General features: G+C 44.6%; 1 protein-coding gene across 5 annotated transcripts in view; it reads left to right on the top strand.

Annotated features, from left to right (window-relative positions):
- Positions 1 to 16,078, top strand: part of ADGRB1 (adhesion G protein-coupled receptor B1) — a 283,954-nt gene that overhangs the window by 139,987 nt on the left and 127,889 nt on the right. For all 5 annotated transcript variants that reach the window (XM_074830207.1, XM_074830119.1, XM_074830046.1 and 2 more), the window contains exons 7-12: positions 2,937 to 3,101; positions 5,491 to 5,655; positions 9,462 to 9,563; positions 11,080 to 11,186; positions 11,962 to 12,156; positions 13,200 to 13,268. In XM_074830207.1, coding sequence (XP_074686308.1) covers positions 2,937 to 3,101; positions 5,491 to 5,655; positions 9,462 to 9,563; positions 11,080 to 11,186; positions 11,962 to 12,156; positions 13,200 to 13,268 — 803 coding nt within the window. The remainder of the gene's footprint in view (positions 1 to 2,936; positions 3,102 to 5,490; positions 5,656 to 9,461; positions 9,564 to 11,079; positions 11,187 to 11,961; positions 12,157 to 13,199; positions 13,269 to 16,078) is intronic.

Below are 16,078 nucleotides of genomic sequence, written 5' to 3'. Positions count from 1 at the left end.
TAATACTTATAAGTACCTTTTCCCTACCCCTAGTTTTCACTTCCAAATGTCTCTCCTCAAGTTTTGCTTTGGAACACTAGAAAGAATCCTCAAGATTAAATGGCTTTTAACACCAGGAATCCACCTGAGAGCCTGTGGCTTCTTTCCCTTGAAGCAGACAGGCTCTGGGTTTACCACAGAGCCCCCATTAATTTAACTCAAGGTGTCCTGGTGAACATGATCTGAACATGAGGGAGCTCCCCAACACTCCCCCCCTCTTCCAGGGTAATATCAACTGACATTTTTCCAGTTTAATGAGACTCATTATGAGACATTATTATGTCCCCAGAGGAGTAGAGGGATTGTGGGAGTGATAAGAACTTTGTGAAAACATTTGTAAGAAGCCTCCTGAAATTTCCCACCCAGTTTTCACCCCAAGTAACTATCCTTGGATTTCTGGCTGAGGTCCAGAAGACTCTGCTCGGAATAAGAACATCCCAGACACCAAATTGACTCTGTCATAAAAAGACAAATTGAAGAAGTCAGACCTGGCATTGCTTGGGCAATAAAGCATACCCTGAGTTAACACTGATCCGTAATTAATTTAAATACAAAAAAATATGTGGATACACTGCAGCGAATGAAACAGTGGTGGAAAAGACAAGCAGCCCAACTGCAAGACTTCAGCTCTAATTAATGCCACAAAGGCAATCAGTGGCTTTGCAGTGCCAAATGAGTGCGGCATTGGGGGAATCATTGAAGCACAACAATGGGCGCTGCTCAGCGCTCGACACACCAGACAGTCATATCACTTATTACCGCCCTGCTCTGAGGATTTAGTACTACAACTGATAAAAATGCTCCGCTGCAGGGACAACAGAGCTTTTGTTCCTCTGTAGCAGTAGATATCGCAGGCTGAGCCCCAAGTCCTTTGGAGAGAGAGAGGGAAGGGGGAAGACAATGCCAGTCTCTGCACAGACTACACCAGCCCGACTCCAGTGAATGTTTTTGATAGACTCACGCTGTGGTGTGACAATGGCACCAAGAGGTCTTTGCTGTGGCTGTGATGCAGAGCCCTCAGCATCTTGCCCAAGAGACATCTTTACATGAGCGTAAGCGTCTGGAGGTACAACATGGCCAACTCTGTTTCTTCATTTTTTTAAACATCGTTGAAATTACAGTCTATAAATAAATAATCGCTCATCTCAAAAGCAATTACCTGTTCCCTATCCCCCACTGAATGAACAATTTATGGATGTGGTTCTCTTGTTTTCCCACCTCCAAATGCTTGCACTTCTGGTAAGCTGCCAATCACCACTGCCACAGCAGCTGGTAGGGCTTTGGTAAATTCAACATTTTTGGTAAATTTAATTTTTTGGTAAATGTACCATTTACATTGATAAATGCAATCTCACTTTTCCAACATAGGGGAATGTTAATGAAGGGCAGACATCATCAGTTCATGGAAACAAACAGCATTCCTTCAGTCAGAAAAGCCATGCTAATTTATACCTGGTAGGATCTCCTTTGTGGGGTTTTGAACCATTTCGACAGAGGAACCACCTGCCAGTCACCATTTCTTGCATTTTCCCTCTTTGGGATTGATAGACACTGACATGATGCCTTGAATTTATGCACAATGAAAACATTAAGCTTGAATTGCTAAAAACAAGCACCTTTTGGAAGTACCTTTATGCCTCCCTGATTTTTCACACCTTCTGAACTCATGTGAGCTATCTGAGTTAACAGTTCCTCATTTGGATGTTTTTGACACTTTTTTACGTGCTTGCAAACATAAAGCTGCTCAACCGCAATGGGGATTATTCAGGGCCATTCAAGTCCTTGCAGATTACACAGGGGACTAAGTTGTACGTATTTTTCTTGGACTGACAAACAAAACTAAAGAAAATGAGCTGCAATCTACAGCAATGTGATTTGAGCCAGAATTCAGACTTTTCAAGGATTCAGGTTGTTTTTCTGAGTGAGAGCTATCAGCTAATGAGAGCTAAACAGAGCATGATGACCACTGTTAACGAGAAAAAAGTGGTCCAGGAATAGCAGACTGGGTGATGGATCTGTTGATCAGGGACCAATTAGGGTATGACTGCCACACTTGGGAATGCCTCACACCGTACCATGCTAATAAGATGTATTCATGTTTCTCTCCAACCCCGTCCCTATCATAACCTCTCTTGTCCCTCTCTCCTCTATTTAATTATCAAAGACATTGCTGTGTAGAGACAGATCAAGCCTGTCAGTGTTAATTCAGCCATGAGAGAAGTACATTGACCACACAAGCACATTCTGCTCACGGTCTCCTCTTAAAGCACACCTTTGCTCTGAGCATTTCCCAGCTAGCAGAGTGAATTCCTGTGAATAACATTGTAATTTGAGTTTCTGCGTGCACTTTAATGAAAAACAGAGCATTTGGATGCTTGAGAATGTTCCCTTCCTGAAGAGTCATGCATTGCTTTGGTGAAAAATGGGTTCCCTCAAAAAATTCTGATTACCCAAAATGGGGAACGTCATGCTAATATATCGATTCCTTCAGAATTTTCAGTGAAACCATGATCCACGCTCTCTACTTTGATGTTGCATTGTGATCGACAATATTATTAGTTTTGACTTTTATGTTGAAATGTGTAATATGAATAATTTCAACTTTTATGGTGTTATGTAGAGTATGGACATAAAAATTGAAATGTTATGACACTTGCATCCTGAGGGGGCCATAACATGCCAGTCGGAGGTTGCAGAGGGTCCCAACAAATTGCCATTGCCACAGTTGTCTGAACTTTTTATTGATGATCTTTGACCTCTCTCACATTCTGTGACTCCAGTTTGTTTTCCCTTGCCTGGGTCCCTTGTAGGCAAAGGCCAGAGACTCTTGCACATGCCTCTTTCCAGTGGGAGCGATTTTCACATTCAGTTTTGTTATCTCTCTTTGGGCCACTCAGTGGATGGCAACTGGAATGAATGGTCGAGCTGGAGCTCCTGCTCTGCCTCCTGCTCCAACGGTACCCAGCAGCGGACGAGGGAGTGCAATGGACCCTCCTACGGGGGAGCTGAATGCCAGGGACACTGGGTGGAGACCAGGGACTGCTTCCTACGCCAATGCCCAGGTCAGTGACCAATGACTTTTTCTTTCTCTTGGGTCATCTTTCTCTGCAGTCCCAGGTAGGCTTTTGTAAAGTTTTTCTTTGGAGAAGAGTTGCACAGTTTTCATCAGTAATGCAGTAATAAGGAGGTTGTGGATCATACCAATGGACCGTGACAGCCAAAATCCATAGCTGGCAAATACTCCAGGAGACCCCAGAGAGGTGAGTAATGACCCACAGGGAACATGTCTTTCTGACTTTAGATACCAGTTTTCAGTATGTGCTTAAAAAAAACAAACAAATTATCAATTAAATGCTTTCCTTGCCTCCACAATGCTTCAAATTCATCTTTTTTTTTTTGTTTTGTTTTGTTTTGTTCTTCTTCTCCTGCCAATTCACCACTCCTAGCTGAAGCAAACAGGGAAGCAACCTCCATTGTATCAGAGCTTTGAACCTTATCTATGACAAGGTCTGGCACAATGAAGTCTTGTTTCATGCCTGTCTAAGACTTGTCACTTACTGTACTCGTTTAGCTGTGTCTTAAAATAATTATAATAAAAACAACAATAATAATAGTAATAATAAATAATAATAATAGTAATAATTTCTGCTGCCCCAGCTGTTGTAGCCAGTACCTTACATTCAGAATAATCACCTTGTCTTCACACTATGGACCACGGGCTCCAGGAGAGCCATTTCATGCAGGAGAAGCAATGAAAATTGAAGCAGATACCAGAGCACATCTAACACCAGAAACCTGATTTTTCAGACTGACACCAACACTATAGAGTTGCAGGTGCAGTTTGCTCTGTTTTTTGCAGAAGTCTTGGAGGAGGCCATTGCAAAGAGTCTAACTGGGTCAGCTGGTGTGGAAAATATTCTGACTGGGAAAGAAGGTTTGAACAACTAGAAGCCTTCAAGACTGATCAGCAACTAATTTTTCTTGCCATGCTTCTCTTGGCCTATTCCCTGCCTCTCCCTGGGTGCTTCATTCCTGTTAGACCATAGGGCTGAGAGGGAGTGGACCCCTGAGATAGAGAGGGTCTTTCTCCCCTTTCCAAGAGAACAGGGACAACCAGAAACAGTTCAGTTCTTTGAGGCACTTCTCATACTTTGTTCAGCTGAGCAAGTATTTTTCTATCCAGTCCACAAGCACAAAAGCCAGTAGCTCTTCCTCAGGGAAGCTTGTTTCCTCAGGGAATCCCTATCCTCTCTGGTAACATCACCATCTGCAGCAGAACATAAGCAGTATTTAATACAGGTATTGGACTTTCCTACATGGTCTCTAGTAGGGTTTACTGTTTAGGTATCTCACTTCTTTGTAACTTATGGAGATCCTGAAAGACAAAGAGGACCTCATGCTTTTTTAGACAGCCTTGTCCCAGTGATTTCAGAGTTAGCTGTCAAAGCAATGTTGGTCATGTATTCCTCTGTATACAGTGTCTTCAAAGAAAGCACCAGAGATTGGTGCTATCCCTCTTCTTTAATAATTTTCTTCTACTCCTTGGAGAAGAAGAGAGGGATCCACCACCCTCCCAAAAGGAATTATTCAACCCCAGATGATGTGTTAAATCTTAATTAAAACCCAAATAGTAATCAGCAGACCTAGGTCCTTGCTCTAGTTCTGTCACTGAGTTGTTGTTTCTCATCTGTGATACAGCAGAGGAGAATGTTCCCCTACCTTGCAGGCTTGTTGTGAGGACCAATTAACATTTTTATAGTGCTTTGATAAATGCCATTTTTAATGTACAAGAAGTAACATTTTGATAAATGCCATTGTTAGCGTAAAGGAAGTAACATTTCCACTGAATCTGTAAAGAAGTTGGGAGAAAATACAATGGAACGAGACATCATCCCAAACCTCTTTCCAAGACGCATGAAACAACAGTGCAATAGAAACATCTGGAGAGAGGTTTATTTGATGTTTCTTCACAGTTTCTTGCCCAAGGACTCTGCTGGTCTCTTTAAATCCCTGAGCCAGACCTCCTCTGGCTTCTCTGTTTTCACACATACATTGTATATCCCAACCAACCTGAAGCTATGGACTTTGGCTGGCAGATGTGACTGCCAGTCAGGTTGAATCCCTGCCCACCTGAAGAGTGTTCATGAGCACAGCCCCAAAGCTGAGCCCAAGGGAAGAGATAGGGCTGGTTTTGCAGGGAGTTGAGGATATTGAGGAGAAACACAAGAACACCCTTCAACCATTAAAGGGCTGCTGCAATGGGAAAGACCACGCACTGATTTCATGTCTGTTGAGGATCAGACAAAGATCCGAGGCAGGAGACCTCCTTTCCCACTGAGCCATGCTCTACTCACCCTATGTTCCAGTGCTTACCTTGGGACCTTGACTCCCTCTGTTGTAGATTATGTCTGGGACATGACAGGCTGTTTCTCTCCTCTTTTTTGTCTCCAGTGGATGGGAAGTGGCAGGCTTGGGGAGTGTGGGGCAGCTGCACCGCCACGTGTGGAGGTGGGACTCAGAAACGTGACCGTGTGTGCTATGGGCCCTTCTTCGGTGGAGAGACTTGCCAGGGCCCAAAGGAAGAATATAAGCAGTGCAATGACAGAAAGTGTCCTGGTATGTACCCCAAATCCCTCACGCTTTCCTTTGCATGAGGGGGACTTTGGAATTTGGAAAGGTCTTCTACGTCCTGTGTCAGAGAGCTGAATGAAACAAGGAGTTGTGATCTGGTTGGACCCTGCGCATAACCCAGGCACAAGATATGTCAGGGACTTGATTTGATTGTTACAGAACCATGCTGATTTCAGTGAATATTTGGTAAGTCCCACCAGTCTAGCCTTGATGTTTTTCATCTTTCATTGTCATCAAGCCATAAGAGGAAAAGACACACTGTTTGATAGCAAAAACTGGTATCAGAGTCTCAAGTCCATGATGTAGTTGAGTACTGAGGATGCTGTAGTAGTTCCCCATTCTTTACCTAGCCTCTGGGAGACCTTCTCACCACTGGCAATTTTCAAAAAGGCAGATGTGTCTACATCTGTCAGAGCCTTACTCAATCTCACCTTCCTCCAGCTATAGTCATGGGAGAAGCATCCATTTGTGAAAAAGGATAGAAAAGCCTGAATGGAGGGCAAGTGAGCTGTAGAACAGGGGAAAAACTGTGATTTAATGTGAAAAGCAGGAGCAAATACTTGCAAGTGGGATATTTCTGTCTGCCTCTCACACAGTATACAGAGGCCAGAAGAATGGTCTGTGCACCATTTTTATTTTCTTTCTCAGTCTCAGTTGAAGAGCCTGCTGAAATTGCTGGTGGGGAATCAATGGCCTATGTGATGTTGGCAGTCAGATTGCATCGATTGTAACAGGCCTTGATTTTTGACTGAAGGGGTAATTAATTGTCAGAGCAGCTCAGTGAGAGGCAGAAGAGATTCTCACGGCAGTATCCTGGCGGTCCTAGTGAAAAGGGATGTCTCCCTAAAAGACAGGCTGGAGCTCGGCACAGAGGGAGCAGTTTTGGTGCAGATGTTTCTGGGGGCGGATCTGCCATGTTGAGGGCAGCTGACCCTCAGACTCCCTTGCAAACTGCTGAAGACAAAGATGAAAGTCAGAGCACTTCAGCATGGAAGTTTCAGTGCGTTTAGCTCAGAGATAACAGAGAAAGAGGCTGTGTGACAACGTATTCACTCTTTCCAGCTACACTCTAATAAAAGACATCACCTCTCCTTACAAGCTGTGCCTCTCAATTAGCAGTGGCGTGTGAAAATCTCTTCTAACTCAGCCACAAAGCTTTCCCTCGCCATAGAAAATCTTAACACCGGGTTGTCTGGTGGTGTCTACAGAGTGATGCAGATTTAGTTCAGCTTCAGTGTGTGCCAGCTGGGGCCCTGGCAGAACAAGCCCAATCTTTTCTTCTTTTTCTGCAGGGGCTGATGCCTGAGCAGTGCTCAAAGGAAAAGGCATGTCTCAGGGACTGAGCCTTGCTAGGGTTCAAAACCAGAAGGGTCTCACTGCAGTTGTTAATTTGCAAGGGAAAGAAAAGGTGGGGAATCATCAGAGGCTAAAAATAAACCCGCTCAATTTGTTCTCGAGAAAGTATCAAATGCTAGCATGATTTGATTTGAACAGAAGAATTGAACTTAATTGGGTTAGTTATTAAAATCTCCCAGTGCAAATAGGTTACTCTGGTAAAAAGGATTTTGTTACGGAGCAACATCAAAAAGAAAAAAAGAATTTAAAAAAAAAGGATGAAATTATTCTCTCCTGGCCTGGGAATACCTTCTGCACTCACTGGCAAGACAATGCCAATCAGTGTATTTCTAAGGAGCATCTCTGATCCACAGCATCCCTCAGCGGTCCCCAGAGAGACTGCAGGGGTGATGAGACCAGGAAGGTTTGACAGGTCAGAGGAGGAGAAAGGGGAGGTCAGATGTGAACACACGCTCTCTCTGCTTTTTGATGTGTTTTGTTGTTCTGTAGCCAAGGGTGATAAAAGCTTATCACCCCACACCCCAAACCCTCCTTTGAACCACAGTTTGATGTGGAGAATCTGTGACTGTGGCCAAAACACTGGCCCAGGAGATAGAAGTTTTGGATTCACCTCCCTGCTGTGCCACAGGGTCTCTGGGTGCCAGTCACAACTGGGTTACTTAATCTTGCTGTCCTACAGCTCCTTGTTAACAGGTTGGAAATGAAACTGCTTTTCCACCCATGTTCTGGCTTATCCACAGAAGTCATAAGCTGTTGGCGTAGGGACTAGTTCTCCATATGTGCAGAGCACAGCAGGGGTCCCGCTTGCCCTCTGGGATTTCATTAGAATAGCAATTACTCAAAAGGGAATTTTAAAACAGAGGAAAGAGCATCTGTTTCCAAGCAGAGTGAGTAACTTGTTCATTACCAGTGTCTCCTGGGGAGGAATCTGCCTCTAAACTTCAGCTTGGGCTGGAGCCACACAGCCTTGGAGCTTGGTTCTAGGAGCAGTCATGTGTAGGCAGCATGTTGGGTCTTGATTGAGTCCTTCAAAGAAGCATGTCTTGCCATGCCCATAATCTTAGGTTTGAGCCTTCCCCATAGGCAGATTGGTGCTCTGGGTAGTTCCAGAGCAACAGTGGGGTATGTCTATCACCAGGCATTTGCACCATGGTGAAGGTCCTGAAATGGTCTATGTAAGCACATCCATTGCGCAGTCCCTTCTAGAAGGAGGCCTCCAGGGTCATCGCTGCCCCACAACTCCTTTGGGAGCAATGTGAAAACTCAAGGCCTCCCTCTCTTTTTATGGCAGATGAACATTTTCCCTATAACCTTAGCATGTCTCTACTGGCACCACTGGACCCTGGTAGAGGCAGCACTTTTCTGCACATGAAGGAAGCTCAGCAGGCAGCCGCCAGGCTCCCCAGCTGGTTGGCTTTGGCTTTATGGCTGCCTTTCCCGACCAGTTGCAGGCATGCACTCAGCTTACTTTTTATTGGTAGTTTTACATGCACAATAAATAAAAGCTGTAATAAAAAACATTAAATCAAGTTTTTTCTCCTCCACAACCTCAGGAGTGATAACTAGCTTTCACACTATCCTCATGGCTCCCTCCACTTTATGTGCTGTAAGTAATGAGTTTCTCAGCACAAAGCTCTCCTGCGGTGAGTGTTTTTTCCCAGGTCCCACTGACTCTGGGGCCAACTCAGCTCCACCCACAGACAGGAGCATCCAAAAACTTCTTTCCGAAGAGCTTTTTCTTTGATGTCTCAAAATATTTTTCTGCAGCCTCCTGGACTCTGCAGCAGTGTTTGGAAATGAGCTGATGATGCAAATCCAGCCTGATGGTTCTCAGATCTCCCTGTGTCCTCGCATATGATGGCAGCAGACAGAGGGCCTGAATGAAGTCCACCAAGGGGAAATGTCCATCTTGTTTTTTCATCTCCTTGTTCTTTCCTTCATTCTTACTCCAACTTATTTATGCTGAGCCTCATTTTAGACACATCCAGCCCTGCAGGTGGTGACCCTGAAGGATGAAAGGAGTAGTCTGGAGCCATGGAGTTCACCTACAAAAGGTGGATATCTGCCCATTAAACAAGAAAAGACTTTAGTAGAGTGTAGCAACAACAACTTTCTTGCAAAGAGCTGCCACAAGGCAAGGCAAGCATGTTAGTGGAATTTCCCAGGTTGTTACATGCATATTAGCAAGCTAATCCTCAGGATGGATGGACGCCCAGTTTTCAGACAGGCAGGGAAAATTCCAGAGAGGTTAAGTGGCTTTGTCAGGGGTCATACGCCAAGCAGCTGCAGAGTTGAGAGTTCACCTACAGGCCTCCTGGCTCACGCCACGCTGCTGTTGCTTCCAGACCATGCTCCCTTGTTTCCTCTTTCCATTCCCTTTTCCATGTCCCTCCTGAGGAGGAGGCTTTACCAATGGAGATTTTCCTTCCTTGCAGAGCCCCACGAAATCTGTGACGAGGAAAGTCTTGCCTCTGTGGTTTGGAAAGAGACGCCCGCTGGGGATGCTGCAGCTGTCCGGTGTCCTCGCAATGCCACTGGTAAGGATGACTGCATACCTTGGTCAGGGAGCTGGCCCACCATCAAGGTGTCTTTCATCTTTTCCTCCTAGATGAGGAGAGCCTGGTTGTGGGAGGACAGGACAAGCAAATGGGTTTCCCTCCCTTCTTTCAGAGCTAGATTAACTCTTTCTGGGTTTCTGTGGTCCTTCATTCTTTAACAACAAAGCCTTGGTCCATACTGGAGAATCTGAAGTGGTCTCTCATCCACCTACTGCTTAGTCCTGGGTCAGCTTTGCAATTAAGGGTTAATGTGACATGTTTTCCCTATTATCTACAAATAGCTCTGCAGAAGCAGGTAGAGCTTTATTAGAGTCCTCTAGACTTGGGTGTTATACTTCTCTTCATTGCTCGTAAAAGAAGCTAGTAATTGAAAGTAGGAAATCTGAGCTGCATTGCCCACTCACACTTACGTGCCTTTCTCTCCTTCTGAGAAGCCATAGCAGGTCTCTAAATGTATTTTCAGGTGCTCAAGTTGACAGTCTGATCATGGTGGCATGAAGTGGTAGGATCTGGGGATCCAGGTGTTATCTGTTGTGACTGTGGCCACTTGTTCCTCAAGGAGTGGAAAGCAGTGCAGAGAAGGCTCCAGGAGACATGCTGGTGGTGGAGCTTGTCCTCAGCTGGATATTCCTCACTCCCAGGCAGGAACAGAAATGAGGGCAGCAGTGTCAATAATGAATGTAAAGGTTTTATTTTGAGTGAGGATGTCGGATACAGACAAACCCTGCAGCGCTCTTTGACTCACACAGCCTGGAACAGTCAGTGTCAACCCAAATGCTAGCCTAGAAGAAAGGCTGTATCCATAGAAAGGTTGCTGAACCATTTAGCAGTAGCGATGGGATTGTGGACCCAGCAAAGCCTGCTCCTCAGAGACTCCAAATGCCCAATGTCTTGGGCAAGGTGATTCCTATCCCCTTCCTCCTCACTGATATGTCTGTTCCTCTGCATCGTAAAGACGTGTGATTACCACTGTAAAACTCACTGTAGACTGAATCTAAGGAAAGGCCTGGGGGAGGACTGCAAACAGCTTTCAGAGTTTTTCAGCTGATGCAAAGATGGTGCTGTTGGTTATTTATTCTTCTTGAGATTGTGTGAGCAGTACAAGCCACTGTGGCTGGTTTAGTTGCCAGTACCAGACCATGTCACCCAGGCAGGTTTGTGGGACTTCCTGAGACAGGAAGAAAGCTGCCCCCTAGGGAAGAAGAAACCTTCTTTCACCTTGACTAGGTATGTCCAATTTGTTAGGTTTTGTTTTCATTCCCACTTCTCTTTGCTGTCCTGTCCCTCAATAAGAAAATGCAGGAGGAGGAAATAAAAATAATCTCTCCCACGTGCTTGCATATGTTGTTCAGGCATCTGCAGATGTCCCTGCTGCCCTTTGTGCTGGTAGATGTGCCTAAATGGATACATTGACCAGTCTGGGTGACATCCATGAAGGTGTTTTGTTTTTCATCTACCTGTCCTCACACCCATATTTTTTTCTTTCCTCTTCCAGGATTGATCCTTCGAAGATGCATTTTAGATGAAGAAGGCATAGCTTATTGGGAGCCTCCAACATACATCAAGTGTGTTTCTATTGATTACAGGAACATACAGATGATGGTAAGGCAGAATGACTTCTCAACTCAGCAGGTTTGGGATCCCCCCAAATGCTTGTTACACTGCTATAGCTACAAAAAAAAGAAGGAAAGCATCATTTCCATGTGAAAGGGAGATGCCAGCTCTGCCCTGCTTTTCTCTTATTCTTTTTGTCTGCTTAACTTGTGATACATGGGCACTCCATGAACAAGGAATGGTTCCTCACTGCATATTTTAATATCTAGCTTGGCAGAATCTAGGTCCTACCAGATCTTTCATGACACATTATCAGTAAGAATCCTTGTGATTATATCACTTCTAAATAAACCACTTACTTTTAGTTAGTCTTAAGTTCATTGTTGTGATGAGTTTCTGCTGTCTCCTGTGGCTTGCCTTAAAATGGCATTGCCTTTATGAGAACTGCCCTCTCCTGTTCAGGACAAGGTACAGTCTGTCCTAAAATAGTTCCAAATTGGTTATAAGAAAACAAGGTTTTGGGGCAAAATTCTTCTTTTAGCTGGCCTTGGGTTACAAACAGAATAGTTTTTGCAGCAGAATAATCTCTTCTGAACCTACACGGAACATTTCCTTTGTAGGCATACAGAAATTTTCACTTCTGCTCTCCTACCATTTTTAAAATATCACAGGCTCTCAGGCCAGCGAAGATTGTCACATAATCTGCACTCCAAGTTACAAGGAAGGTCAAAAACCTTCCCCCAGCAATTCCCTCACTGAGCTCATTAACTTGACTTTGACTGTCCAGTGTCAAGTGTTTGTCATGTTTCTTTCCGTTTCTCAGACCAGGGAACATCTTGCCAAAGCTCAGCGTGGGTTGATGGGAGATGGGCTGTCAGAAGTGCTCCAAAACCTTGTGGAAATCTCCCAGGATGGGACCAGCTACAGTGGGGACTTGCTGTCCACCATCGATGTACTCAGGAACATGACAGAGATCTTCCGTAGGGCTTATCATAGCCCAACTTCTGGGGATGTGCAGGTGAGTTGAGATGCATATCCTGGAGGCCAAGGCTAGGTTACCAGTACGTGTGCATGCACAGGGCTCAAGGTTTGATTACCTCCTTTGTAGCAGATACAATGCTGATGAAAACCTAGAATATTATCTGCCCAAGTGAAGTGTCTTTGTGTGTTAATAAACTCTGCTTTCAAGGTTTCCCCTGGTTCATAAAGTAAGAACTTGAAAACCAAAGTCACTTTGAACTCTTTCAACCTGATAGCACTTTCCTGTGGTGTCTAATTGATATGAGAACATTATCTGGAAGGGATTTCAGTCTAATGACTAGAGGTAAGATGATTCTGTAGTATTTGGTACCTGGATGTTGACATGGGAGAATGTCCTGATGGCTTCTCATCTCGGGGTTTTACTTTCAGCAGTTGCATGCAAAATGGCTACAAGATATACCCTTGGGACAGGTCATTACCCCATGACTTGAAACATTAAACTGATCCTCCAGGATCTGCAACGGGTAGTAAAACTAGAGAAAAAAAATCAATGATTTTGAAATATCTTATCTCCTTCCTTCTCATAGTGTGCTGCAAAGATACTACCATGCATAGCACCCTCTTGATCAATCACTGCTTCTCTTGCCTGGTTGCAGGCTAAAGAGGTTCATAAGGTTTCCCTATGCTGGAAATAACAGAAATAGATAATAGGATAGGAAGGTTTTTATTTAAGGCAAAATCATCTAGTTTTAAACAGTTTCTGTCAGACATCTACCTAATCTGTTCTTAAAAACCTTCAGTAATGGACACAAGACAAATTCCCAGTACAATGCCTTAGCAGATACAGTAGTCAAAGTGAAGGCCTTGGGAAAAAGGCCTTATTACAACCTGTTTTGCCATTAACACCCTTGGGAGCCAAGGCCTGTGAAATGCTGTGGGACCCTTTAGGGATGGGACTGTGAGAACCCTCTTAGAACGTGGCTGCTTCTCACATGCTTCTCGCACTCCACTGTGTCCTTCCTAGCCTGGGCTATGTTTAGCTAACCACCTCTTTTTTTCTCTTTTGTCTCCCTTGTCCAGAACTTCGTCCAGATCATCAGCAATCTTTTATCAGAGGAAAACCGGGACAAATGGGAGGAAGCTCAGCTGGTATGAACCTTCAGCACCTTTCCTGAAACAAAACAGGCTTTCAGCATAGGCTTAAACCATGCCAAAGGGAATTTCCAAGTGTCTACATGACCTCCTAGCTCTTCTTGCCTACGATGTGCTGTGTGCTACATATAACTGTTTTAGCCACAGACCACAAAATATCTTCATCCACCAGTGCTGTTCTCCTTAGATAAATCCTTATGATCAAAGAGACAGACAACTCAGACACAGTCAGTTTTGGTCAGCTTCAGAGTTGACTGCTAATCAGCTGATTCATGCAACTGGTCGTGCGGGTGAGCTTAGTGCCAGGCTGAGTCATATTTATGGAGTAACTCAGTAAGCCACAGGATCTCATCTCTAAGCCAGAGTCTCTGCATGAAGAACAGTGAAAGACTGGTGGTGAATACCAAATTTTGGCTAGCTCTCAGAGGTCAGGCTTGCTTTGGAATTGATAACCTTACTGGCTTGCTCTAATTCCACTCTTTCCTCACGTCAAGATAAAGAAGCAGGATTACATGGGTTTGAGTTCCTGGCTGAAAAGATGAAGGACAAGCAGGATTTTCATAGTTCAGAGCTGGGCTTTGCCCAGCTGAGCTTCTGGTTCTGCTCAGCATGAGCTGGGCAAGGGTGCAGTTATATTTTATTTTATTTGTGTCCTCTCAAGTTTGGGGATCCTGCTGAATAATACTATAACTAAACTCTCATGTATTGGGGGAAGATGTTTGCTTTTCTATCTGTGCCTTATTTAGCTCTTGTCTTTTCTGCCTCAGTTGAACTTTCTGCTTGGACTTGTTTCAGACCTATTCCTTGTCCCTTTGCCATTCCCTTGGTGAGCCCTTGGGCTGCTCGATGCTGTCATCTCACTACAGCTGTGGAATAGCTCTGCCTCAGACCAGCCGGTCTGGTAGATGGGCCCATGATAAAGCTCGTTCCTTCCACTTTCATTCCTTAGTATTGCATGTTGGAACACAAATGCTAGCTCAGCTTGCAAAATAACCTCTACACGGAATGTAACTCAGCCTTTGTGAGAGATCAGTCCTGTGGGAGATTACCCACAGGTATGGGTCAGAACATGGCAGCTCTTTTTTATCCACCTGATGCTGCTGCAGAATTCTTCATAGAGGTCTGGAAATACCAAACAGTTAAGAAAAAGTCACCCAGCACAAAAAAGAAACCCCAGAGTCCAGTTATATTTACACCAACCAGCAAAGTCCTCTGGGTAAAACTCTTAATAGCAGGTGCTGGCACAATTTTTGGCCATCCAGAATGTGAGACAGGGACCTGAATTCACTTCCTTCATGCAACAGGAACTCCACCAGGAGCTAGGCAGCTTTGTGAACCTGTCCTTCTCTTTTCTCCCTGAGATCTCATGTTTTCCCATTGCATTTGGAAGAGGATGACATGGTCTGGCTCCAGGTAGGATAGAGGACCATCTGGACATGGTCCTGTGCAATTGGCTCTAGGTGGCCCTGTTGAGCAGGCAGGTTGGACCAGATGACCTCTGAGGTCCCTTCCAAACTCAACCGTTCTGTGACTGTGTGACCAAATACTCAGTTTCAAGCCTACAGGTGCATGTGCATTTTTCAGCGCAGAGCAGAGGAGACTGTCAAGTTGTCATGATGACAGGGAAACCCTGTTGATCCCCTTAAAAACAGCTGCAGCTTACTCTCTGTGGCAATTCGTTCTCAGTGGCTTTCCCTGCACATTCTGCCCTTTGCATCTATAGATACAGCCCAGCCTGCTGCCAGCATCACCGTAACCTACATGAGGAGTGGGACTATCATGGGGACAATGTTAGTCTGGTGTATATTTTAGTGGAAATCGAGATGACAACCCAACACCATGACTTTAGGACACAGAAATCTTCATGAACTGGATGACAACAAAGCTTTCAGCAGTCTCTGTCCTTCTCCCTCAAAGCTGCTGGACCAAACTCACACCCCGTGTTTCGCAAGATTAACCCGTTCTTTTAAAACTAGTTCTTTGGCTCACAATTTGTTCATTAAAAGTAAACTCAACTTCATCGTAGTCTCATATTCCAGTGCCCTGTGCCCCCCCAGGCAGAGATGCAGTTCAAGGAAAATAAAAAATAAAACCCAGAAAAGTATTTAGAAATGTTTTTTGAGGAGATAATGTTGGCCATTATATGGCAAAAGCTTGAGAGACAACGGCCAGTGAAGCCAGAAGTTAGTTTGACCTTGTGATTTATATCTGTAATAGAATATAAAAGTATACTGCTAAAAATAGCTTCCTCACTCACTTCTCCTTATGTGTGCACCTGCTGTACTGGCAGGACTTTTTGATCTGATCCTGGTACAGTTTTAGTCTTACCAAGCTTCCTTTGGATAGACAGAGAGAGAGACACGCATGGCCACCCCTGTGCTCCTTGCCCGTACACGTGACAGCTCAGCCTTCCTCCTGCCTCCATCCCATCCTGCTGTCCTGCTTGTCCCCAGCTGTCCCTTCGGCTCTGCTCAGCCACCTCAGGACGTCTGGATTATGGCGAGAAATGAAAATGCTGTGAAAGTAGTAGAAAAGGAGAAGAGATGTAAAAAGCTGAATTGCTTTTTTTTTCAGCCTCTCGTGGTATTTGCTAAGCCTCTGTAGGCAAATGTACTTTGAGGAAAAGACAGGTAGACAGCACAGCCCATTTCAAGTGGATTACCTTTTATGAAATCTGTCACGCGAAAACTAGCTGTTGTTGAACAGCCTTGTGTTAGCCTAGCAAAAAACAGGCAAAGATGAGTTATTGACAATATCTTTATCATCAGGGAAACAACAGGAAGGAAAAAAAAAAAGAGACAGCTCCA

Source organism: Strix aluco, chromosome 1 (genome assembly GCF_031877795.1).
Source record: "Strix aluco isolate bStrAlu1 chromosome 1, bStrAlu1.hap1, whole genome shotgun sequence".
In the NCBI taxonomy this organism is placed as follows: Eukaryota; Metazoa; Chordata; class Aves; order Strigiformes; family Strigidae; genus Strix; species Strix aluco.
This window is presented reverse-complemented; position numbering and strand designations above follow the sequence as displayed.